Consider the following 25,674-nt stretch of genomic DNA (forward strand, 5'->3'; position numbering starts at 1 on the left):
ATAACCATTGTTTTTGATTACTTTTGCGGGTCTAATAATTTTTTTCACGACTGTATTTAAAACTACAAATGCTACATATTGCCCCTTTAAATTAACCATGATTTCTGTAGTTTTTCCAATATGTTACCCATAATGCCCTTGCTGTACATCTGGTCTTGACTACAACACTAGTGTCCACACAGCAGATTGTTTCCCAGACAGAAGCAGAAATAAGTGACATAATGACTCCAACATTATGGTTATTCTGACTTTTCAATGAAGAAGCCATTTCCTCATAGGTGCTGTAGTAGAGGTGTTTATCGAGGCTCATCTTGGAGCCTAAGGTGCTAAGAAAACCATAAAGTGATGCTGTACTAATGAGTGACCCCTCTCTAAAAAAATATGCCACTTCTACTCTCATGACTACATAACAGCAGCTGTATTTTTTTGTCTTTTTTGATATTAGGGACTTGTTGGAGGTTGGACAGTTGGAATCAAAATCACAGCGAAAGAGAAACATGGACCTCTTCTTCCATAAAGACCGTACGCATGGCAACACTTTGTAGGTCAGATGCACACTGTGGCTGTGCCGTATTACTGTTAAATATTGTTTCTATGCTCCCTATTAGGAGGTAATTACAATATTGGAGAATCGCAGCAGAAGAAGAGCACCACGGTTTCCTTTCTAAAGGACGTTCTGGTTAATTGTATGTTTCCCTGCAGACCGTCTGATCTTTGTGTTGCTGTGGGTCCTCGTAGAATTATGTTGGCAATTAATTCTATGAATGAAGACAATGGGTTATTTTGCGGAAAGGCTTTAGCATTGTACTGAGGCTGCAGACAGTAATAGAGAAGCTGAAATCACAGGCATTGGCTATTTTCATAGAGAATATTTTGACAGAAGCGGAGATGTTAACAATAACAATCACCTCCGTAGAGATGAATCAACTCCATTTAACCACTTTGTATGAATGAAATTACATACACTGTACTAAATCAGTAGTATTTCAGTAATGGTTTGATATCTGTGCTTTTCGCAAGTCGAAATATTTGCTGTGGAAAAGGCCAACTGCAGTTTGTGTTTGAAAAGACAAGGTAAATGCACCTAAAAGGAACAGTCTGATTGCTATAAAATAAGTTAATTCACTTGTATGAGCTTTCAGTTTATGTCAATAAGAAATGGCCAAGATAAAGCTGAACAGTAACAATAACGTTACTTTAAAAGTGCACACAATAAACTACGCATTGTGCATCTGTGCAGTCATATCTGCACATATTGCCAACATTGTACTGGAATTACTAAACTGGAAAAGTTGTAGTGACTGCTTTTCCACATTTTGAAAAAAACTCAGAAACAAGACAAAGACCTAAATGTACTACAGATTGAAATTTGTAAATACAATTAGTCTATATATTGTAAAATGTACAATAAGAAATTGCATATTTTATATTAAAAAAATTGGTTAATATGCATGCAGCTACAGAGGTTAATATGGAATATATAATTTAATTTACATGGAAGCGTTGTTTTATGTAGAAGCTCCTTCAGAGATCAGTATAAAGGATTAATTTCTCCACATTAGAGGTTTGAGTCTCTCCAACCTTTACCTGTTCCATTCTTTGGGAGACTACATCTAAAAATGATAAAACAACTGAACCAAATGCACTAAGTTGTACATTCTTCTGTACAAAGCAACGGTTCAGGGGTGATTTCTGAATGTAGACAGAATAAATGCTATTAAAACTTCTGAAGAAAACTCTAAAATGTTAAATCAGTGAGTGGGAATTTGCAGCTTTGTGTGAGTGTGCAGCTACGTCATCACCAAGGGCTTTAATGAGACTTAAAATGTGATACAAGAAGAGACTGAATAAAACGTCTCAAGGATAAGGGTGAGATGTCAGCGTGAGGCCACATCTGCCTCAACAAAGAAGTACTGTACACCGCTAAACGTGCCACAGAAAGATATGTCCATGTACATAGTGAACAGAGAAAGATGTTTGCATTGTAAACATTTGATCCCTACTGATAAATATGGGGTTGTTTTAATCAGTTTAACCCATAAAGACCCAAACATCCACTGGCCGCCATTTACTGCTAAAAAATGTTAAAATACCTGTTGATCCATTAATCCTATCAATCCATGTAAATAATTGGTGTAAAATGCAGTTTGTCGTCTTTTCATGGTCATCAGATATGACCCGTTTGGACGTTCAGAGGCTCCGTAGTTACTGTGGAAACACCTTCATCTTCTACAACATTGATTCACCAGTAAAACCCATGAAGTTTGATCAATGACCGGACGGAGACACTTATTTTATGTTCAGTTGACGATATATTTTAGTGAGAAAAAGTCTTTTTCTTCATTTTTGTCTGTTTTGGAAGTAATAACCCTCAATTTTAACCTGAGCTTTAATGACCATCCACATAATCAGTATATTTAATATAGGAAAATACCTGATTTTTACTTAAAAATGCAAAATACTGAGCATAATATAGGGTGTCCCAAAAATTTGACATTATTTCATCACTTAATAATTTGTTTAAAATTCATTTGCCCTTTTTGCTCAAAAAAGTGTAATCATTTTTATTGTTCTGCTTTCAGGAATAGACATGCCGTTTACTGCAACAGAAAAGGCGTTCTGTGTTATTGAAGTACACCCAAACTCAGTCAAATGTGCATATGCTGCGTGAATTTGTTAGAAAATTTCATAAACAAGCGCCAACAGGAAAGCAGATTTGGACATGGCATAAGAAGTTTCAAGAGGAAGGCTGTTTGTGTCAGGGGAAAAAGGATATGGACGCACACATTGAACATTTGTAATAACTTTGGAACATTATAAAATTACCACCCCCAAGAATTTTTTGTTTGAAATTTGTAGAATAAAATATAACATGTCGGAAATAAATCCTATTTAGTATCATTTCTCCTGACCATGTTGTCACTCCGATATGGACATCTCAAATTGATGTAAATTTTTTGGGACACCCTGTATTAGAGTAAATAGTCATACAGTCACAGAAAAAATCATTAGGTCATCAAAAATCATCAGAAACAATGATTATGTAATCAAGTACAAACTCCTGTGTGTATCGTGACTAAAACAGACAGAAAAGAAAACACGGAATGCCTTAAATCAGTTTTTGGCAGTACAATGCCATAGATATTGATGTAAGAACTGAAGTGATTTTGGTTATTATCAAGAAAACTATTGAAAATGGGTATCTGAAATTAAACTCTTATGAGCTATTTTTGTTGTCATTACATTTGTCCAAACAAATGTACCTTTTAGTTGTATCAGGTATTAAAATGACCAAGAAACTGAAGAAAACAAGGGTGGTCTAATATTTTTTTCCGCGACTGTAAATAACTCAAGGTTTAAAATAGAGAAAACTTAATTTGGGAACTGCCACAAAAGCAGCACTGGGTCTTTATGGGTTAATCCTAAATCCTAAGGTGAAATAAAATGCAAAGAAAAAAGGTAGGAATGCCTTTAAAATGACGGTGGAGAGGATAGACGAGCATGCATTTTAATCCTAAAAAATCAAAATAGACACTGTTTTATTAAGAGTCATAGGTGAAACTTAAAAACCATTTGTCAGAGTAGCATTGAGATGCAATAAAAGCACATGCGATGCAGTTAAAAAGACCCAGGATTGTTTCTAGAGGACTTGGTAATTACATCTGTCCAAGTGATACTTCTATTTTTTTACAGCTGGAAGTTCACAAACTATGATCTGGATGTAAAAGAAACAAAGTGATTTACCAGAATCTGGTTCCAGAGTATTGTCACCAGCCCCCAGTTCATCATATGCAAGTGCAACATCTTCTAAAATTACAGCAACGATTCACGGTTGATGGTAGACAACAGTAGATGAGTAGTTCCTGTTATCGTGGTGCCAGGAGAAACACATCTCTCACCTTTTTACACATTTATTAAAGGTCTATTTGTAAAGAAAATCTCAGTACTGTATCACTTTTCACTCAAGATAAGAACAAACAGAGTCCGCTTTTACACAGTAGAGACTTAATCACCTTATTATTGTGATCAGCTACATTTTTTACTACATTATTCACCCAAAAATGGCAAAGAATCACTCATTGCACAATTGTTTGGCTTCTGTCTTCACAAAAAGACACAAGAGAAAAAGTTTTAAGGCCGGGAGTCACTTCTCTTGGACAAATGTAAGCCGTAAAATATGTGGTTTTCATGTTGATATGCTGTGGTGTAATATATAGTTTAATCATATCATAAGCTTATCTGTAAATAAACTCATATAATGCACTTTCTGGACAGGTCACATCTGATGAAATTTACATTTTGGACGTTAAAATGGGCTGTGAATTCAATACAGTGTTACAAAGCAAATCATCGAAATTAAGTTCACTCTTTCATTTTAACATATCAGGTTTTAAAGACTTTTTCACAATAGACTAAATCATTATAAATAAAGTGGATACAATTAAAAAAAAAATAGACATGAATAAATGAAATTAAGGTCCGGGATCAGTGTATGTTTTGGTAATTGGATTTTTCTTTTGTGTTTTTTCAGAAACAAAGGAAAAACTAGTGGTTAATTGATTTTCATTTTAAAATAAAGGAATTAAAATTGATTTTTTTTTTTTCAATATCAAAACAGATCAACCAAATTTAAAAAACGGATTGATTTTTGTTTTCTCTTTCTAATAACAAAAAAGAAAGTTACTACCTGACAGAAATGGAAAAACGGACAAAAAAGCAGCAGTTTTTTTTTTTGTTTGTTTGTTTGTTTTTTTCATTTTCTGAGACCGGATATTGTCATTTTCAAGTAAAGAGCGCTAATGGCTAGGTCACAAAAATTCTTACGAATGATAGGTTTGTACAAATCTTCCAGTTTGTACGAAATCTGGACATCGTAGACATGCTCCCTCCATGAATGTCTACAAACTCCAGATTTTCTACAAACTGGAAGATTCGTACAAACCCATTATTTGTAAGAATCTTTGTGACCTCGATGGCATTAGCACGCTTTACTTGAAAATGACATCATCCAGTCTCAGAAAATGAAAAAAAAAAAAAACAGCTGTTCTTTGTCTGTTATTCCATTTCTGTCAGGTAGTAACTTTATTTTTTTTGTTATTAGAAGGAGAAAATGAAAATCAATCCTTTTTAAAAAAAATTGTATTCATCTGTTTTGACACTGAAAAAGAAAAACACCTTGAAATTCAATTTGAATTCTTCTATTTTAAAACAACAATCAATTAACTACTAGTTTTTCTTTTGTTTCTGATAAAAAAAAAAAAAAATCCAAATACCAAATAATACACTGACTGCCCAGTAGAAGAAGATCTTACCTCATAAATCCAGCTCCATGATCAGTCTGTCTTTCTGTGCGATATAATGTACCAACTTTTGTCCACACTTAAATGTACAAAAAGGCATTAAAAGAGTTCAGATTAAAAAAACAAAAACAACAACTTTACAGTGTAAATACTCTCGAATAAACATACCTTGTTACATATATTTTTTGTAGAAGAAAATGACGCACATCAAGTATACTGTACTGAAGACTGAGTGGGATCTGAGTAGTGTAGGGTCTGCTTCTGTGACACATTATACCATGGTGTAACAGACCACCGTCTATATGTGAGTGACCGAAAAATCTTCTAAATACTAGAAATTAGTTTAAGAATTTAATATAGAGCCAAGAAATATATAGAAAAAATATATATATAAATAAATAAAAAAATATATATATATTGTCATGGAACCAAAATGGTTATATGAGTATCTATATTTGGGGACAGTACTTGTTTTAAAGAATGTATAAGTCTATATTCTATTATTTTTCTATTTATTTGTTGCTTTATACTGTAGCAATGCAGAATCTTACACAAAGTAGAGGAATATAACATCCGTCTGAGCTTTTCAGTTCTGTACAAAAACAAAAGATGGTGCACCGTAATGGCTGTCACTGTACTGTATATCTCACTGTCTATTTCCACAGAGACACTCAGAGAGGGATAGAGCAAACTAGTTTTTATAGCAGCGTCCGTTTGGTGTGAATATCCGATGTGATTGTTGAATTATCCGTGGGCCGTCATCTTCCCACACTGATCATGCTTTTCTCACGAGGGGGAGCTCCTCTCTAGTTTAAAGGGGTCATATTTTGCTAAACCCACTTTTATTAGTCTTTGGTTCATTTATTTGTGTATTTGGACCCTAATAGTTCATAAAGTTTGAATTTGAACCCTCCAGGTGCTGCAAAGATATCTTTGTTTTCATTTTGGTGAAAATCGAGTGGATTTCTACAACCTGTTTCAATTCCTTCTTAATTTGTTTTGTTTTATAACTAGTTACGTCATGACATTTGCACATGTAAGGTCAAGACTTCCGACGAACATTTCACAGAGTACGACATAATTGTTTATCAGCAACAGCGGTTGTAATAAAAACTGAAAATATGTTCAAACTTTGAGCCAATTACCTAAAATGTTCAGTTGTTGGTTGTATTACTTAACACAAGTGGTTGAACAGGACAGAGCGCACTGTCAACAACCTGGAGGGGGCGGGGCATGAAGTGGCTCATGTGCATTTAAAGGGCCAGCGCTCAAAATGACCTTTCTGGTGTCATTACTCAGAAATATTATTCAAGATGAACCTGTAGAGTTGAATTAATGAAGAATTCAGACCCAAGCATTTACAGTTTATGTTGACCACAGGGAAATGTTTTAAAATCCATAATTCCATTTAAAAAAGCAAAATATCACTCCTTTAATATTTGATTTATTTGTGCTTTCAGGCTTCTGCAGTCACACATTCAACCTGTTTTTAATGTTTTTTGGCATGAAAGACCAATGAGGCTCTTGTTTTGTTTGTTTTTTCCCCCTCTTCTACGGTGCTCCCTTGTGATCTGTATCACAGCAGAGCACAGAAATATAAATGTACATTCATTCTAGTTCACAGACTGTGCAAATAGAAATGTTTTACAGCGTATATATTTACAGTATGTATGTTAACAGACACAGTGCTTCATGATGCTGCTTTGAACTGACTTAAGGGGATCCAAATGTTGGGTTTTATTTGTGTGTTTTCTTTCTCGTTGTAACCAGGAGCATGTGCAACTTAATGCTATTCAGATTTTTGCCACATTGTTTGACATGAACTTGCCTTTTTGCTCAAAAGTGGAGGTTGAGCATTGCAGCAGCTGCTAAGTTCCTTCAGACTTCAGTGAGATTCAATCAGTGCTGTACATTGCCAAAAAAAAAAACAAAAAAAAAAACATCACATACATTCTGACAACTGGTGCTATTTAAACACATCTGTGGTGCTTTATTTCAGTTAGTTATTTCCTTGCTTCAGACAAAATGTAGCTACACAATCCTGTACTGTACTGTACTGCAGGTCACCGCCTGGCCAGTAAAGTCATACAAAACCAGATGTGATTTCACTGAGGAAATCATTTGGCTCATTTTTATCTGGTTTTAGTCAGGAGATTTCTTCAGGGAATCCACAGATCGGATAGGAGAAGAGATCTGAATGAAATCTCAAAGCAAGGAAATTTAACCGGACATTTAATTTGATTGAGTTTACAGCTGTCTGATTATTTTTGTGTCGAAACTTCACAGTGCTTTAAAGTCAAAATGTATTGGTGGTTGCAAATAGCATACACATATTGTGTTTGGTGCTGAGCCACAGTAAAACAAAAAAACAAAAAAAAAAAAAAAAGTGGAGTTTTTAATACTCCCAGTGGTATTTATCAGTTAAACACCCCCTTGAGTCTTTATCAGGTCGAGTAAACATACTAACTTCACCTACAAGTACTGTACATCCAGCATTAGCAAGACTTCACCTCATCTTGAAGTTGGTATAAAAAATAAATAAATAAATAATAATTACAATGGTGCTTGTGCAGGAAAACGACTCCTTATCCCACCACTAGAGGGAGCTCGTTACCTGTGAGGTACTTGTAGTATTAGTATGTTTAAGGACTAAAATGAAGAATCATAAATATTCCTCAAAAGTTTGCTGCGAACACTCAACTCAACCTTTTGGAGCCTCTTTAGTTCTAAAAACTTCATTTATATCCAAGTGTCATTAGAAGCATATGTTTGTTTTTTTTTTATTTTATTTCTGAGACACTAAATGCAATACAAGTGGAAGTAGTACAAAAAATACTGAACTCATTGTCTCCTAGTAATTGTTCAGTCTTCCTGAGATGCGTAGAACTGGGTTGAGTTACAGACTTCATCTCCAGTGGATTGTTTTAGTATGACTTTTTGGAAACATAAAATAACAAAACAAAAAAAAACAAAAAAAAAAAAAGAGAGAGACAAAAAAAACCAACACAGAAATGTTTGAGTGTGTTCATTGTTAGCTACAGACGTAGACAACTCAGTACCTCAAAATGTCTTTTCATGGAAATCTTTAATCCAGATATGTAACTTCCCTTTTTTGTTCACCATCTCTGAGAAGTCAGTACTCATGCTTTTTATATTTGTTGGCACAAACACTAACAAGAATGTATGGCTATTGTAATTCCTGCTCACCCCCACTCTTCCTAAAAATTGAAGCTTTTAAAGCAACTAAATTGTCAGTTTTTGTATTTCAAATGTCTTGGTATGCTTGTTGTAGTTGTATATTCATAATGGTGTATATTACATCAAATTTTATTTATTAAAATGTTTAAATTTTCTATAATGATTTTTCACATTATTGAGTGAAAATGTGTTTATTATTTAATGACCTTTTCTCATTTTCAGCACAAAAAAAACCCAGCCAGTTTTCCTGCTTCTCCTTGGAAATTGAGGTTGGATACATTTTGCATGACTAAATTCACATTAGCATACTGCGTTCCTGATTAATTTAACTAAAAAACAGTCTTTTTTCATCCCATGCAGCGTGATGGATGACCACATTTCAAGAGGCAATTAGATTTCCATCACAAATGAATAGAAAATAATTACGCTTTGGAGGAAGACAAATTGTATTCAGATATTACAGTTTGCAAGTGACAGCCAAGATGTAAAGTTTTACCGTGTGTCATTTATAGTACATAAAACCTGCTGAAATTACTAAAGCAAAGGTTAGAATAAAAGACCAGCTGCATTTATTATTGTTATAGTTACGTTTTTACAGTGAAAAATGGAAAGTATTAGATGCACTAAATCGGAATCTGACATTAGCAGGTTAAATTCAATGGATCCAAAGTAATTACCAGGACAGAAATACCCATAAATATCAACAGGATAAAAGTTTAATCTGATGGAGATTAGGAGAATTCACATGCTATCAAAACTAATACAGTACTGTGCATAAGTCTTGACTATTTACAACCATATATGTGCATTTCTCAATCTCTATCAATATATGTAGACCTGGAATATACAGGAAATGTGTAAACAGCATTAAAAAGTAATTTATGAAAAAACATGAATGCTATAATGGATTATCTGGATAGAGAGTGGAAGAAAATAATATAACAGCTGAAGTGTAAGTTGAGCATTGAGTTCAATAATACACTATACTATATAATTATTTAAGAAAAACTGACAAATAGTGATTTGTGCACGTATTTCTTGCATTTTCCTTTATAACTTTAGAGACTTGGGTCAGGCATGCAGGTTTTCTTTTTCATTCTTTTCTTTTATAGGACTTCTGCACAGTACTGAACAACTCACAAAGGAGAAATAAATACCATCTGTTTATTGTGAAGTCATGGAGGATAATGTGGATGTTGAGTTTGCAAAGCAAGTTAGTCACTGGTGGATGAATAGAGATTTAAGTGCAGAAAATTATCTTATTTACAGCGACGTAACGAAGGAAATATACTGATGTGGAACTCACAGAAGGACATATTATCCCATAAAGACCCAAACAGCCACTGACAACCTAAACCATCTACTGATGTACACCGTTTAGTCCCTGTTGATCCATTAATTTTATCAATACATGTCAATAATTGGTGTAAAATGCGTTTTTTTCATCTTTTCATGGTCATCAGATATGACCCATTTGGACACTGGGATGCTCCGTAGTTACTGTGGAAACACTGTCATCTTCTACAACAGTGATTCACCAGTAAAACCCATGGAGTTGGAACAATGACAGTGGATGGAGACACTTGCTTTGACATTCAGTTAATGATAGATTTTACTGAAAAAGTTATTTTTTCTTCAGTTTTGTATGTTTTTGATATAATAACCCTCAACTTCAATCTGAGCTTTTATGAACATTTACATGATCAGTAAAGTAAATATAGGAAAATACATGGTTTACACTAAAAAAAACTCAAAATTAAGAGGATAATGCCATAATAAATGGTGACAAATCACTTAAGAAAGGTTAAATATAGAGACAAATTCATTTGGGAACTGCCACAAAAGTAGAACTGGGTCTTTATGGGTTAAACTTTGAGTTGATTATTTAATACGCAAATAATTGAAACTGATAATTTTATTGTCAGTTCAATTAACTTTACTGGTGAAAGCAGTGATAACTGATAGGTGTTTCAGTGTGGTGTCTGCACAATTGCAAGCTACCGTATATCAAAATGAAAAAATGTTATCTACACCTATTAATAACCTCTTGGAGGAGAAACAAACAATATAAATGAATATAATGGTAAGTTTTACTGTGTTCAGTATAACACCTGCATACGTCATAACATCTCCACAAAATGCACAGGTTTCTATTCATATGATGGTTATTTTTCTATGGTGTTACTCAGAATTAAAAGACTCTACTATTGCAAATAAAAAAAATATAGTATGGTGTTTAAGTTCTATAAACATGGGAAATGGACTCAATTACTGCTTCCCTATTGATGATGTCTTGTGGTGTGAGTTTGATGTGATTAGAAATTCATTTTGTACGTAGACAGATACTTTAGAGCAGCTTAACCTACGGCGCACCTATCTAATGGCATCAATAATAATTATGTCTAATCAGCATCTGATAAGACACACACATCAGGTGGATGGAAACTCAATAAGCAGATGAGCCCAGCAACAGATTTGTTACCAAAATTTGAGAGGAACAGGTGTGTTGCACATGGAGAGTTTTAGAACCTTATTTTTGCTTCAACTTTTAATGAACTGAAATCAAATATTTTTGTTCATTATATAGAAGAGGTTGTTTAAATGTTTGTCAGTTGCTTAGACTTATTTTACCTGTAACTTCCAAAAAATAAAATTCATGACAAAATACAATTCAAGCCAGCACAAAGAGATGATGACGCTGAATACATTTAAATGATTAAAGCGAATTTACAACAGGAGCCACTGCTACTTGGTCACACCTCATAATATTTTGACACTTGAAATTACATAAAATGAGTAAATAATGATTTTAGAGGCATTGATTTATATGTTTTAAAGGACTGAAATATACTAAGAAACTATCCTAAATCTTGCCAAAACATCCCTTTACCCCATCATTAAGCAGAATCATTTCATAAGTCATTCAGAGGCAAGAGTGTAAGTTGTATGAATTAACACTTGGACACCTTGAACTATTTTTCTAGCAACTTACAAATTAATTTCTGTTTACATCTAACTAATCCTAAATGATTCATCACCATTTGTTATTATATCATCCTCTGTATTTTGCATTTTTCATTGTAAATCATGTTTTTTCCTATATTCATTTGACCAATTATTGATTTTTAGGGGAAATTCAGAGATTATGAATTAATACTTAAAGATCTAGAACTATTTTTCTGGCAACTTACGAATTAATTTCTGTCTAAATCTAACCAATCCTAAGTGATTTATCACCATTTATTATCATATTATCCTCTACATTTTGCATTTTTCTGTATAAATCATGTATTTTCCAATATTTATTTTAGTGATTATTAATGTTCAGGATAAATTCAAAGATTATTATATAAAAACATAGAAAACTGAAGAAAAGGTAACTTTCAACAAAATACATCATTAAAGAAAAAACGCTCGAGGGAACAATGAGCATGAGGAGTCCACGGGAATACCGTTTCCCTGCTGAAGAGACAACCCCTTTTCTCGCGAGATCAGCCGTTGCCTGGCAACCACTGTCAACTCTTCCAATTACGAGATACTTTGTGTAAATTACGGAACTAAAGCGCTAACACAGCAGTTGACACTCACAATGGAGGTAAGTCCGTTTATAAGTGTTTTCAAGGTTTACCACGTAGGTGTATCTGAGGGATATAAATTAAATAAATGTAGTAAATTGACAATAAAGCGGTACAAACTCCACGTCTAGTCTTAAAGTGTTGTTAGCGTCTTTGCTAATGTTTTCATTATTAGCGCATATTTGGCGTTAAATGCTACTTAGTTGAGTTTGAAGTGTGATATCTTTGACATACTCCTTGTCATCTGGATAAATCTGGTGGTGCTACTGTATTTGTGCTATAAACAGTGCAATAAACCACATCCCTATCCAACCTGTGGCGTGATTAGCATGTACACTGCTATAAATAGTATATATATAGCTTTTTTGATTTGTCCTTATTTTTAATTTTGTACTTCTTTTGCTCTTGTGTGCTTTTGTACTTTGCTGCTGTAAATCTGGAATTTCCCCTTGTGGGACTAATAAAGGCTTATCTTATCTTATCTTATCTTATCTTATCTTATTGTGTGTGTATGTATGTATGTATGTATGTATGTATTTATTTTTTCCAGGAGTTCGAGGAGAAAAAGACAGAGGACGCCTTTGAGTCCCTGGAGGAGTTCCAGATGATTCTCAGTGAACTAGCTGGGGATCAGAGCACGGACAAGATCAGGGTCGAATATGAAAAACTCCTCCATGCTCTCAAGAAATCACAAGACAACGAGAAGAGGCTGATGTCCAAGTGCAGGGAGCTAAATGCAGAGATTATGGTGACCTCCACCAAAGTAGCAACTGCCCTGAAGCTGTCCCAGGAAGATGAGACCACCATAACCTCACTGAAAAGGGTACTATAACCCTCAAAGATATAAATACACATCAGCAAATAAAAGCATCTGCTGATCTAAAATGTTTAATACATGTTTGAACCACCAATCCTACGAATACAGTTAAATAATTCAGGTAAAATATAGTTTTCCAGCTTTACAGAAGCATCAGGTATGACCCATTTGACTCATCAGACATTGTGGTGAATTTGGGAGCACCGTTATCTTCTATAAAACTGATTCACCAGTAAAAACCCATGTAGCTTGACAAATGACAGTGCTTGAAGATGCTTGTTTTTATGTTAATTTAATGACATTCTGCTGAAAAAGTCTTTTTTTTTTTTACTTTTTTAATGTCATAACCTTTGGATTTTACTTAAAGCTTTTATGAACATCTACATGATCAATAAATTAACTATAAAGTAGGAAAATACTTGATGTGAACTGAGGAATGCAAAGGATAATATTTCAATTTATAGTGATAGAATGTAGGGAAAAATCCATGATTGACAGCTAAATTACACCCCTCCTCCCACCGATTTCATTTAACTTGTCAAGCACATCTTTTGTGATTATATATCTTATTTTATTCATCTTTTATTAATACAGGAAGGTTGTATTGAGATAAAATATCCTTTTCTTCCATGGAATCCTGGTTGAAACAGCAGCAACTGTTTCACATTCACATTATATAAGTTATATAAATATTGTATCATTATATAAGTACATAGGAGTAACATAAGAAAGATAGTAAAAGATGAATAAAGGACACATAAAGAAGACAAAAATATCACACACCTCTATAAAAGTTTATGTAAAGCAGCAGTATGTGTCTTAAGAAAGGAGTACTTGGAATATGCTGAGGATAATATTACAATAAATGGTGATAAATCACTTAATGATGGTTAAATGTAGAGAGAAATTCATTTGGAAGTCTTTTTTTTGATCATGTAGAATATTTCCTTTTTCATCTCATAATTAGGAGTAAATCGTGGAACAATTGTGTGTTACATTCAACATTCTGAAAAGTGATGGATATGTGGTACCTGTTATGTCTTACATTTCTTTCTTGCACTGAAGGAACTTGATAAAGCCTGGAAAATGGTTGATGCTGCTCATGAGAAAGAGAAGAGAGACAAAGAAACCATCAAGAATTTAAAAGAAGAAGTTGCAGACTTAACAAAAATAGCTGAACAGCAAACTGGGTTTACCACAGACCAAGAGCAGAGGTGAGTCCGTGCATTAAAAAGATACTGCACTTGAAGCTAAAGTTAAACTCAGGCTGTCGATGCTGTGATGTGTTTTCTCAGTGATCTACTTAGAATGAATGAGGAGCTGACCAGTGAGAGGGATCAGCTGCTGACAACAGCAGAAAGTCTGAGGGAGAAATTAAACAAGGCTTCTGCAGCCCAGCAGGAAATAGAAGCACAAAGAGAAAGTGCTTTGGAAAATATTTCACAGGTAAAATTAAGTACACTTTGATAGTCTAGAGCTGACTTCTAATGTAAATCCAATGTAACTAAGGTATTTGGTGGTCTGACTTAACCCATAAAGACCCAAACATCCATCACCAACCAAAATCATCTACTGATTTAAACTGTTTAATACCAGTTGATCAGCTTATTCTATCAATACACATAGATAATGGGTGTAAAATGCAGTTTGTCATCTTTTCATGGTCATCAGATATGACCCATTTGATGTTCAGAGGCTCCGTAGTGAACGTCTACATCGATTCAGCAGTAAAACACATGGAGTTGGATCAGTGACAGTAGATGGAGACGCTTGGTTTATGCTCAGTTAATGATACATTTTGCTGAAAAAGTCACTTTTTCTTCAATTTTCTATGTTTGATATAGTAATCCTCAACTTTACTCTGAGCTTTTATGAATATCTACATGATTAGTAAATTAAATGTTGGAAAATACTTGATTTTCACTGAAAAAACACAAAATACAGAAGATAATATTACAATAAATGGTGATAAACCACTTAATAACGGTTAAATATAGAGAAAAATTATTTTGAGAACTGCCATAAATGCCACACTGGGTCCTTATGGGTTAAAGGCGTATCTGACAATATTATACCTTACATTATCTAAAATGCCATATAAAGCATTGTTGTAGCTCTGTTACTGTTTTTTCTGCTTAAACTCAGCTTCAGCAGGAGCTTCAGGTCCAGCAGAATGAGATTTCTCGGGAGATGAGGTTAAAGGAGAAGCTGGACAAAGAGGTGAAGCAGCTCCATGCTGACATGGAGGCCAAGATGGGTGAGATCAAAACCCTGAGTTCACAGGGTCAAAAGGCCAAAGAGGAGCAACAGAGGCTGGAGCAGCAGCTGAAAGATCTGAAGGTGAACAGAGGGGAGGTGTATGATGTACTTTATCATCTGTTCAAACTCAGTCATCTTCATTTTATTGAGTGTTATTTGTTCTCAGCAAACAAAATCCATAGTTTTGACTTCTTCTTATATATAAATCCTTTGCTGATTCTTTCACTCACAGATCTTGAATGAGAGAACCATGAAAGACCTGGAGCAGATACAAATGAAAAACTCCAAGCTGCAGCAGGAGTATGAGCAACTCTCATCAGCCAAAGAACATCTGCTATTGGAAAATCAGCAGAACACGTACGAGCTAAAGGTGAACATTGTCTTTATGACAAGTTTGTGGGATTTTCATTGTGTCTAAAAGAGATTACAATAGAAATAGTACATTATTAACAGTCTTCTGTGATGACCGTTGTATTCTTGGGAGCCATAAAATTTAATTTGAGGCAAGAGGGGACAACATTTTTCGTTTCTCCAAATGTTATCCTTGTTTTACTTGATGTAAAAGCTTGAGCCTGAAATTCTAAATATGTGGAAAGCAGTTTACAGCTATAAAACTCAAAAATATAGTTCCATGTCAGTCATTGAATCATAAATGAATCAAAAGGCTGGGAAATTCACATCTCTGCTCAGCATACTTAGAATAAATATACAATATGCTGATAAATGTATGTTCTGAGTAGAAACCTTGATATTTGTTAATTAATCCTAGAAGTTTTACTACTGTTGTCATAGGATTGTGAATTGTCTTTTAATCACTAGAGGGCAGTAATTACACAGCACATATACAATAAACCTATGAAAGGACCACAAATACCTTAACGCTTTAATTCTGTCAAATTGATGGAGCTGCTATACAGAGGTGGAAATTCCTTCCCTCCAATCCTCCTTCCCTCTCCTTTCACTGCTAATAATGACTTCTTTCTCCCATTTCTGCTGTTAAATCAGATGAAAGAGGAGGAGGTGAGTCAGATGCGACAGGAGATTTCCAAGCAAACAAAGATGCGAGAAGCTATCCAGAAGAAGTATCATCAGATGGAAGATCAGAAAGCTGATGTAGATGTACAAAGAGAGACACTTAAAGCACAAATTGTTGGTTTGGAGAAAGGTGAGGGAACTTGTTTTGCATCTCAGAGTTGAAGTTGTTCAGTGTCTTCTGTTTGTATCCAACGGGAGAGTTAAAAACTCTTTACATTTCCATCTATAAATAAATAGGATGTGTGAACAAATCATTAAGCATTCATCATTTATTTAGTTATTTACACATTTATTTATTTATTTACTTATCATTATAAATATCTCAATATGTGTAGATCAGTGTCAAATATATTAAAAATTAAACAGCTGAAATACATTATAAGGTTGTTCTGTTTCACTTATTTGGCCCTTTTTTTTGCTTAGAATTCATATTTTCAGCTTATATATCAGATTTTGCATTTACATTTTACGTTTATGCATTTGGCAGATGTTTTTTTCCAAAATGACTTACAGGGGAAGATTAACAATTAAGCTCTCTCCCTCGTTCTCTCTCGTTCTCTCTCTCTCTCTCTTCTCTCGGTCTGTGTCTCTGTCTCTACTTTATTTGTAAAGCACTTTAAACCAACCACAGCGGACCAAAGTGCTGTACAGAAGGATAAATAAAAACCAAAATAAAAGAATAAAATACAAGAATAAAGACATAAAACAACTGTACAATTAAAAACAATGAAAATAAAACATAAACCAATACCAAATATAAAATATTCCATGTTCCTTCAGTCCGTGTGTGGTCCTCCCTCTGTTGTGATTTATGCGTCACCATGATGTTTGTTAAGAAACAAGCTCCGCCAGTTCAGTGCAATGTCTTATCCAGATTTCTCGGAAGATTTAAGCTTTCTTAATGACTTTACATGATCATGTGAAAGACATCTGGTACACAACCATCTCTATGCTAATCCCTCTGCAGATCTGGAATCTTCTCAGAAACAAGTTGATGCAGATAAGAAAGCCATAGATGAGCTAATCAGAGAGAGAGACATCTTAAATAAGGTATGTGATGCACAGAACAAACATACTGGGAGACAGAGGGTGAGTTATGGTCTATATGTTGATATATCATTAAAAAAGATGACTTCAGAAAGTGACAAGAAGAGCTGTTGGAAGAACATCAAAGCTGAAAAACTGATGTGGATTGTTATGTACAGTTCTATATTATTAAAAATACACTTCACAATGTCTGCTTCTTAGCAAACAAGTACTTGATTTTCAACATAAATATGTATTTACTTGTGTTGCTGTTTGTTTCTATAGAACATAATCAAGTCTGCACAGTCGACCGAGAAACAGCAGAACCTTGTGAAGCTCCTTGAACAGGACAAGAAGACTCTGGAACATGAGATCAACGGCTACCGCCAGGAGGCCCAGAAGCAGCGCAAGATCATCCAACAGCTCGAAAAGGAACGAGACCGCTACATTAACGAGACCAGCAGCCTCATGCACAAGGCAGGTTATGAAGACGCTCTGAAACATCAGATTTTAAAGTGATTTTCTGAAAAAAAAAAAAAAAAGCATACAGGGCTTTTGTGTAACAGCGGTAAACAGTGTTTTCTCTGTTCTTTAGGTGCAACAAAAAATGAATGATGTTGAAGTTAGAGAGATGGAGATATTCGATTGGAGGAAAAAGGTCACAGAGGCAGAGTGCAAACTTAAACAGCAAGAAAACCTGTTGGAGTCTGTTGTGACTGAAAGAAACCTCTACAGTAAAAACCTCATCGAGACTCAGGTAAGGACGGTTTGTTTTTTATTATTTAGTCAGCTGATAATGTCCTACAGCCAGTACATAAAATAGTCCAGGAAAAAGGATTGTAATTTCAAAAAAAGAATAATTACTTAGCCTATTTCTGCTTTTCCATCCTTTTGGTTTGACTCAAGAAATACGTTTTTGTTTTGCATTTTCTGATCATCCTCTCCTTCCTTACCTGCCTCCTTACCTCAGGAAGAGATTGCAGAAATGAAGAGGAAGATGAGGACTATGAACAACCAGGTCACTCGGCTGAGAGATGATATCACCGGGAAGGAGATGGCCATCGCCAAAGATCAACAGGAGCATAAGCGCTTAGAGAAGGATAACGAGGGTCTAAAGGTAGTGGGCTCTGGCTTTCATTTCCCTTTGTTACTTTGCTTTTCTACTTTTGTGAGTATCATCAACATATATTTATACAGAGGGTGAGAAAAAGGAATAGAAACAAAGTAGTTGGACCAAATTCGTTTATTTTATTATGTGAAACTGGCTAAAATAGCACTGAGGCTTAAGACTTTGTAGTTTTTTTCTAGTACATAACAATCATCTTCAGTAGACATCTCTAGATCAGTATGGCTAATTTGTGTATTTGTGCATGCATCTACCCTTTTCTGTTTCCTGCCACAGGGAGAACTGCAGATGATCAAGCAGCAACTGGAGGAAACAAAGCAACTTGTTGACAGCCAGAAAGCTGAACAGCACAAACTGCAGAAGATTATAGCCGATGCAGATGCAGAGCAGGTCCAACAGAGGAAACAACTGGAGCAGGTAAGAGAAGAAAGGATGTCAAATACTGAGGGGAACTAGTTACAAGTTGAACTGCTACTGCAGTTTATTTTGCGGTATTTAATTATTCCCATGTCAAACTTCTCTAAAGGTGATCAGAGAACGGGATAACCTGGGAAAACAGCTTTTACGCCGCAACGATGAGAGAAGACTGTTGTACGAGAAGATCCGGATCCAGCAGTCAGTCCTGAGCAAAGGGGACTTCCACTACAGCCAGAGGATGGAGGACATCCGACTGCTCAAACTGGAGATCAAGAGGCTGAGGCGTAAGAAGAGCATCCTGGACAAGACCATACCCAACACAGAGGATCTGAGGTAAAAATAAATAAATAAATAAATAAATAAATAAATAAATAAATAAATAAATAAATAAAAATCTGCACATACTTGTACAGATTTAAATAAGAAAAATATCTGATTTCATAGATATCATTATGGAAAATAAAGAATTATAATAAAGTTGAAAAGTTACTTGTTTGTTTCTGTGCAATTGTTCTCAACATACCAAGACAAGCACCATGACTACTCCTCTGAAGTAATTTTGGAGGAAATTTATTGTTTAATGAACCCTCAAAGACCTTAACAGGTGCTGGTGACCAAAGGCATCTTCTGATCTAAAATGTTTAGTAACTTTTGAACCAATAATCCTATAAATGCATCAAAATAATTCAGGGTGTTCCGATGCCCTGTCGTGAATGTGGAACGTCATTGATTTAACAATAAAACACAGGAACTTTGGTAGATGATAGTGGTTGGAGATGCTTATTTTTTTATATTCAGTTAAAATACCAAGTACTTTTGAAACTTAAACCCAGTTTGTGTGTCGCAGACAAGACCTCTTCCACCTGCAGAGGGAGCTAATTAAAGAGAGGACGAGGAACACCATACTGGAGGAGCAGTTAAAACCCATAAATATTCACAGGTGGAGACGACTGGAGGTGAAGAACTTGTTTAGAAGCTTTGACATGGGTTAGCTTAAAGCTAGCTTTTAACATTTGGCTCTTTATGGTTTGCTTCATATCTTCGGCTGATCAATACTTTGTGCCTGACTCTCCAACAGGGCAGTGACCCCGGAAAATATGAACTCATTCTGAAGATTCAGTCATTACAGAAACGACTAATTACCAAGACCCAAGAGCTAGAGGAGCATGAACTCATATTAAAGGTGAACACACACACTCACACACACACACACACATATATATACATATATATATATATATATATATATATATATATATATATATATATATATATATATATATATATATATATATATATATAAAGATAGATAGATAGATAGATAAAAGCACAAATGCACCCTTTACTGCATGCCACAATGAGTATTTTGCCTCCAAATGCACTGCAGGATGTTAAATTATCTTTTTGTCATTTCCCTTAAGGAAAAGGAGAAGCTGTACATGGAGCTGAAGCAGGTTCTAGCCAGGCAGCCCGGTCCAGAGGCAGCAGAACAGCTCCAGCGCTGCCAGTGGACGATCAGAGACAGGACCAAAAAACTCAAGGTCCAAATGAGTCACTACTTTCTGTCTTTTATTTTTTATTTATTTTTCACACATTTTTCCATTTTTTCCTTTGCCTTCTCTTAATATTTATACCAGAGATGTTAAACATATGGCCCAGGGGCCAAAACCAACTCTCCAAAGGGTTCAATCTTGCCCACCAGATGAATTTGCAAAGTGCAAAAATTACACAGAAGACGTTTACAGTCAATAGTGTCACTGAGTCTTTGCAAGTTATTTCAGTCATAAAGTTAATGCTATATTGTTCAGTTCCAGCTGCCTGTTTTTGTGCCTCTGTAGATTGACTGTGATCTGCATGTTGTAGTTCATAGGTAAATGACAAACTGAGACATAATTATATTAAAATTGCACTTATTTTCTCAGGAAATGTCAGGTTACTCACATTTTTTGTTAAAGGATAGTTTCTATTTTCTTATTTATTTATTTTGCACAACAACAAATCAAACATTAGGACAAATAACAAAGCAAATTATGCAGGTGAGATCAAAAAACCCTGTAGGGCTTATAAAATTAATCTCACCTCATTACAGCATGAGCTTAAAAAAAGACAATAGGAATAAAACAATAATATACAATGTTCAGTTCATAAATGTAAACATTATAAACTGTAATTTTACTTTTTTGCACTAAAACAAAGAGGAAGATTTGGGAGTTGTCATTATTTATAAGTTTTTATGCTATTATTTTACTGATGCAGTCTGTTTGAGGTCAAATGGGGCTGAAAGTTTCCTCTGATCTAAAATGCATTTGACATCCATGATTTAGACTCTGCTTCTGCTGTGTCCTGTCTTCATTTCTTCATAGTCTATTTTTAAAACTATATTAGATCTGTTATTTTTTTTTGTAGTTATATCTTTCTGATTGTCAGTTCTCCTCCAACTGACATAAACAAAAGTACCTAAACATTGCACCACATTAAATTATTTAAGATCCTGTGTTTCTATGTCCATGATCCATAAAATTCAATCTATTAATATAATTTTGAAACCTACTAAGACCTGTACTCCTGATGTATACAGTAGATCTGTAGAATAGGGGGACACTTTTGACGATGCTACAGTACTGCTTCTCTTGTCTAGATTCCACGACAGACCCATGTTTTCCTCCACAGGTGCTGGTTGCAGAGCTTAGAATGGTCGACTCCAGGATGAATGAGTACAAGCATGAGAATCAAAGACTGGCTGATGAGCTAGCAAACATCAAGAAGAAATACCTCAGTCAGAAAAAGCTTCACAGGTGAGGTTAGACTATGTTTGTACAGGTTTATGATATTCTAATTGTAGTAAAAAAAGAAGAGATGTAAAGCTTCCCCCTGTATTTTATGCATGTTCAATCAATCAATCAGTTCTTATTTATATAGTGTCAAATCATAACAAAAGTTATCTCATGGCACTTTACACATAGAGCCGGTCAAAACCAGACTCTACAGACTTCTACCCTTTATGAGTTTGTGGTTTGTTTATTCTGGTGTTCTGGATCTCTTACCAGTGAGCAGAGGACCAAGAGCAAAGTGGACCAGCTGGAACCACTGCCTCAACTCACCAACAAACCACACTTCACTGGAGGAGGGTTCAGAATCGACAACCCTGTGAGAAGATAAGGGCTGCAAACAGTGCAATAAGTTCACCCTGAATATTCTCTTCTATGGTGATCAATCGAAGTAGAATATACACCACATTTATCCACAAGTGCTAATATGTTTTAATGAAGCAATCAGAAAGCAAAGGACTACATTCAATCAATTATCCTGATTATCTTCAAGGATATTTTTGGAAAAACATTTATACAACACTCTAAACCCATTTCTGATTAGGCAATGATGCATTCACATACAGGGGTTGGACAAAATAATGGAAACACCTTAAAAAATCAACAAAATATAATTTAATATGGTGTAGGTCCGCCTTTTGCGGCAATTACAGCCTCAATTCTCCGAGGTATTGATTCATACAACTTGTGAATTGTTTCCAAAGGAATTTTAAGCCATTCTTCAGTTAGAATACCCTCCAACTCTTTTAGAGACGATGGCGGTGGAAATCGACGTCTTACTTGAATCTCTAAAACTGACCATAAATGCTCAATAATGTTGAGGTCTGGGGACTGTGCCGGCCATACGAGATGCTCAACTTCATTAGAATGTTCCTCATGCCATTCTTTAACAATTCTAGCTGTATGGATTGGGGCATTATCATCTTGAGGTGAAGGTGTTTCCATTATTTTGTCCAACCCCTGTAAATTCATCGTATTCCTGATTGATGAAAACTAATGCCATTTTCAGATCTATCACAGGAAATATTCTTCATGCATTGCTTTATACATCTCTGAAAAAGGTATTTGTGGTTTGAAGTACTAATGTGCTTCTCCATGCTGAGGCTTCGAAGCATGTGTCGAATAATCCAGGAAGATTTTGGTGAGATTTTGCATGTTTCAAGGCTTGTATTGTTCACGCTGATTGACGTCATCAATGATCTTTGACGCCTCTCTGTGATTGGCGTGCAATTCATGGCACAAGCTGTGATGTCTTAAAAGCAGTCTGTGCCATTATCGTAATGTCTAAGAGAGAACTTCAACAGATGCTGCATAATGAAGAGATTGTGCATTCGAGTCAGACTTTGTCATTTTCTCCATATCACGACCCGTCCAACTCTCTGTATATTTTTCTATCTTTAATGCATTTATCAAAAAATGCTACAATGCCTCAAATACAGTCGTGGAAAAAAATGATTAGACCATCAAAAGTCATCAAAAACAATGGTCATGCAATCAAGTACTAACTCCTGTGTGTATCTTGTGACTAAAACAGACAGAAAAGAAAACATGGAATGCCTAAAAGCACTGTTTTTGCCAGTACAATGCCATAGTTACAGATGTAAGAACTGAAGTGATTTTGGTTATTATCAAGAAAAACATGGAAAATGGCTAGATATCAGCTCTGAAATTAATCTACAATGAGCCATTTTTGTTGTTATTATTATATTTGTCCAAACGAATGTACCTTTAGTTGTACCAGGCATTAAAATGAACAAGAAATTGAAGAAAACAAGGGTGGTCTAATAATTTTTTCCCCGACTGTACATACAATGAATCAATAAATGTTTTCAAAGCCAATCTATTAACATAATCATATTCACAACCATCCCAAACAGATTAGTTTCCACTTTACCCTCCGTCCCTGCCATCATTCTAGTGGAAAAACAGACACTATATTAATGAGTATAGTATTTGTTTATTGGCATTAGCCTATCATTTATGCACAGTTCCATTCAAAGCTTCTCACACAAAAGCCGTGGCATTATTATAATCACTTCAGTTGGATGGAAAGCTCCAATACTTCATGTAGCTTCATTATGCCATCAGTAGTTTAAAGAATTATGTAATGAGTTATTCTGTGAAGTTTAAAGTGCATGGATATGGGAAACAGCAGGTCAGACCCCATTATATTCAGACAATATTATGCTTAATCAAAGCTCTGGGGGTTATACGACAGAGAAAAACTGAAACTGTGGTTTGGGGACTGATTTTTATACCTGTAGGGAAAAAAAACATTCTATTGGATGACCACAATTGTCTGTAATTCGGGTAAAATCTACATCACCTGTAGCTGCAATTGCTTCCTCACAAGAATATTCAAATGATTACTTGATATCTTAATAATAAAAATCTTAATAAATATTTAATTTTTTTTTTCTGTATGAAACAAGGTAAAAAGGTTTAGTACATCTAAAGATTCGGAGGATCTTAAAAATGCACGACTAATGGAAAGGGTTTAAGAGAATCTAAACAGATTACACAGAAAAGTGAAAAAAAGACAACTACAGCCTGATTAGTATTCTGTTTCTTCCTGCTTCTGTCAGCACCATCTGTGACAATGAAGCCAACAGATTTTTTAAACACCAGTGGAGCAAATTTATGTAATAAAATAGTATGAAAAAATAATCACTTTAAACACTTCTATTGGAAGAAAGACACCAAAAGTGGTTGAATTTGATTTACAGCAGGTAATATGATGCAGTCTGGGCAAAAAAAACATAGTTTCATTTGACTTTTGGTGTTTTCTTATAAAACAGAACAGGTAGGACATATGATGGGGTTTTATTGGTGAAAATTGAAAACAGGTGCATATACAGGTGATACTGATGACACCTGATTACTGTGCAATCACCAACCAATCAGACGCCTTCCACGTGGGGTTTATAAGGCTCATGTGAACGCTTTCATTCTGGTTTGGCTTTCATGATGACACCATCTTACCTTCTTTGAACTGGTCTGAACCGAGAACACAAGAGATGGGTAAAAGTTTGAGGGCAGCAAAATTTTATTCAAGATACTTTTCAACTAGAGATGGGCAGATGAAGCCTCATGAAGCTTTGGAGGTTTCTTCCTGATTGTACCAAAAATAAATAAATAAAAATTCAAAGACACACCCTACCAGTGACGTTAACTGGTCATCTGCGATTATAAAAGCCACAGACTTAAGAATTCACACGTCATGTTGATTCCAGTTCCAACACAAAAGCCTTCAAGTCAGTCTAAAGAGGTTGTGTCTTCATTGTGAAAATCATTCTCAACGCATGGAAGTGTTAAAACATGTTGAAAATTAACCCATAAAGACCCAAACATCTAACACTGACCAAAACCATCTACTGATAGAAATGTTTAATTCCTGTTGATCCATTAATCTTATCAATACAAGTAAATAATTAGTGTAAAATCCAGTTTTTCATATTTTCATGGTCATCAGATATGACCCATTTGGATGTTCAGAGACTCCGACATTACTGTGGAAACACCGTCATCTTCTACTACATTGATTCACCAGTAAAACCCATGGACTTTGAAATATGGGAGTGGATGGAAATGCTTGGTTTATATACAACTGATTTTACATTTGACTGAAAAACACTTTTTCTGCAGTTTTCTCTGTTTTTGATACAATAACCTTCAACTTTAATCTGACCTTTATGAACATCTACATGAGTGTATTAAATATTGGAAAATACCTGATTTATACTGATAAAATACAAAATACTACGGAAGAGGATTAGGGCCACTGGGAAAAAATAAATAAATAAATAACTTCCAATATTTTTTTTTGTTGTTCTGAGAAAAAAAAGTCAGAATTCTGAGATAGAAATCACAATTCCGAGATAAGTCAGAATTCTGGGATAAAAGTCAGAATTCTAAGATAAAAGTCAGAATTCTGAGATAGAAGTCAGAATTCTGAGAAAAACAAAAAGAATTCCTCTTCCATAAAGTATAGAGGACAATATTGTAAATAAATGGTGATAAATCACTTAAGAATGGTTAGATGTAGAGAAAATGTCATTTTGGAACTGACATAAAAGTAGCGCTGGGTCTTTAT

At 34.8% G+C, this 25,674-nt stretch overlaps 1 protein-coding gene across 1 annotated transcript; it reads left to right on the forward strand.

The window, feature by feature from the left end:
• The first annotated feature begins 12,087 nt into the window (after window positions 1-12,087).
• Window positions 12,088-22,127, forward strand: cfap58 (cilia and flagella associated protein 58). Its single transcript, XM_030153514.1, has 18 exons — window positions 12,088-12,093; window positions 12,624-12,896; window positions 13,956-14,104; window positions 14,186-14,336; window positions 15,036-15,230; window positions 15,382-15,519; window positions 16,155-16,314; window positions 17,152-17,234; window positions 17,496-17,687; window positions 17,806-17,967; window positions 18,181-18,327; window positions 18,613-18,753; window positions 18,863-19,086; window positions 19,601-19,709; window positions 19,832-19,936; window positions 20,175-20,294; window positions 21,424-21,548; window positions 21,801-22,127. The coding sequence occupies exons 1-18, from the start codon at window positions 12,088-12,090 to the stop codon at window positions 21,910-21,912; spliced, it is 2,592 nt and encodes an 863-aa protein (XP_030009374.1). The 3' UTR covers window positions 21,913-22,127.
• Window positions 22,128-25,674: the final 3,547 nt, after the last annotated feature.

Source organism: Sphaeramia orbicularis, chromosome 14 (genome assembly GCF_902148855.1).
Source record: "Sphaeramia orbicularis chromosome 14, fSphaOr1.1, whole genome shotgun sequence".
Taxonomy (NCBI): Eukaryota; Metazoa; Chordata; class Actinopteri; order Kurtiformes; family Apogonidae; genus Sphaeramia; species Sphaeramia orbicularis.

What these genes read in the sequence shown, in the direction of transcription:
- cfap58 (XM_030153514.1), top strand. An exon ending in AGAACACGTACGAGCTAAAG is followed by an intron (nt 15,520 to 16,154) that starts GTGAACATTGTC and finishes CTGTTAAATCAG; the next exon opens with ATGAAAGAGGAGGAGGTGAG. An exon ending in AGCATGAACTCATATTAAAG is followed by an intron (nt 19,937 to 20,174) that starts GTGAACACACAC and finishes ATTTCCCTTAAG; the next exon opens with GAAAAGGAGAAGCTGTACAT.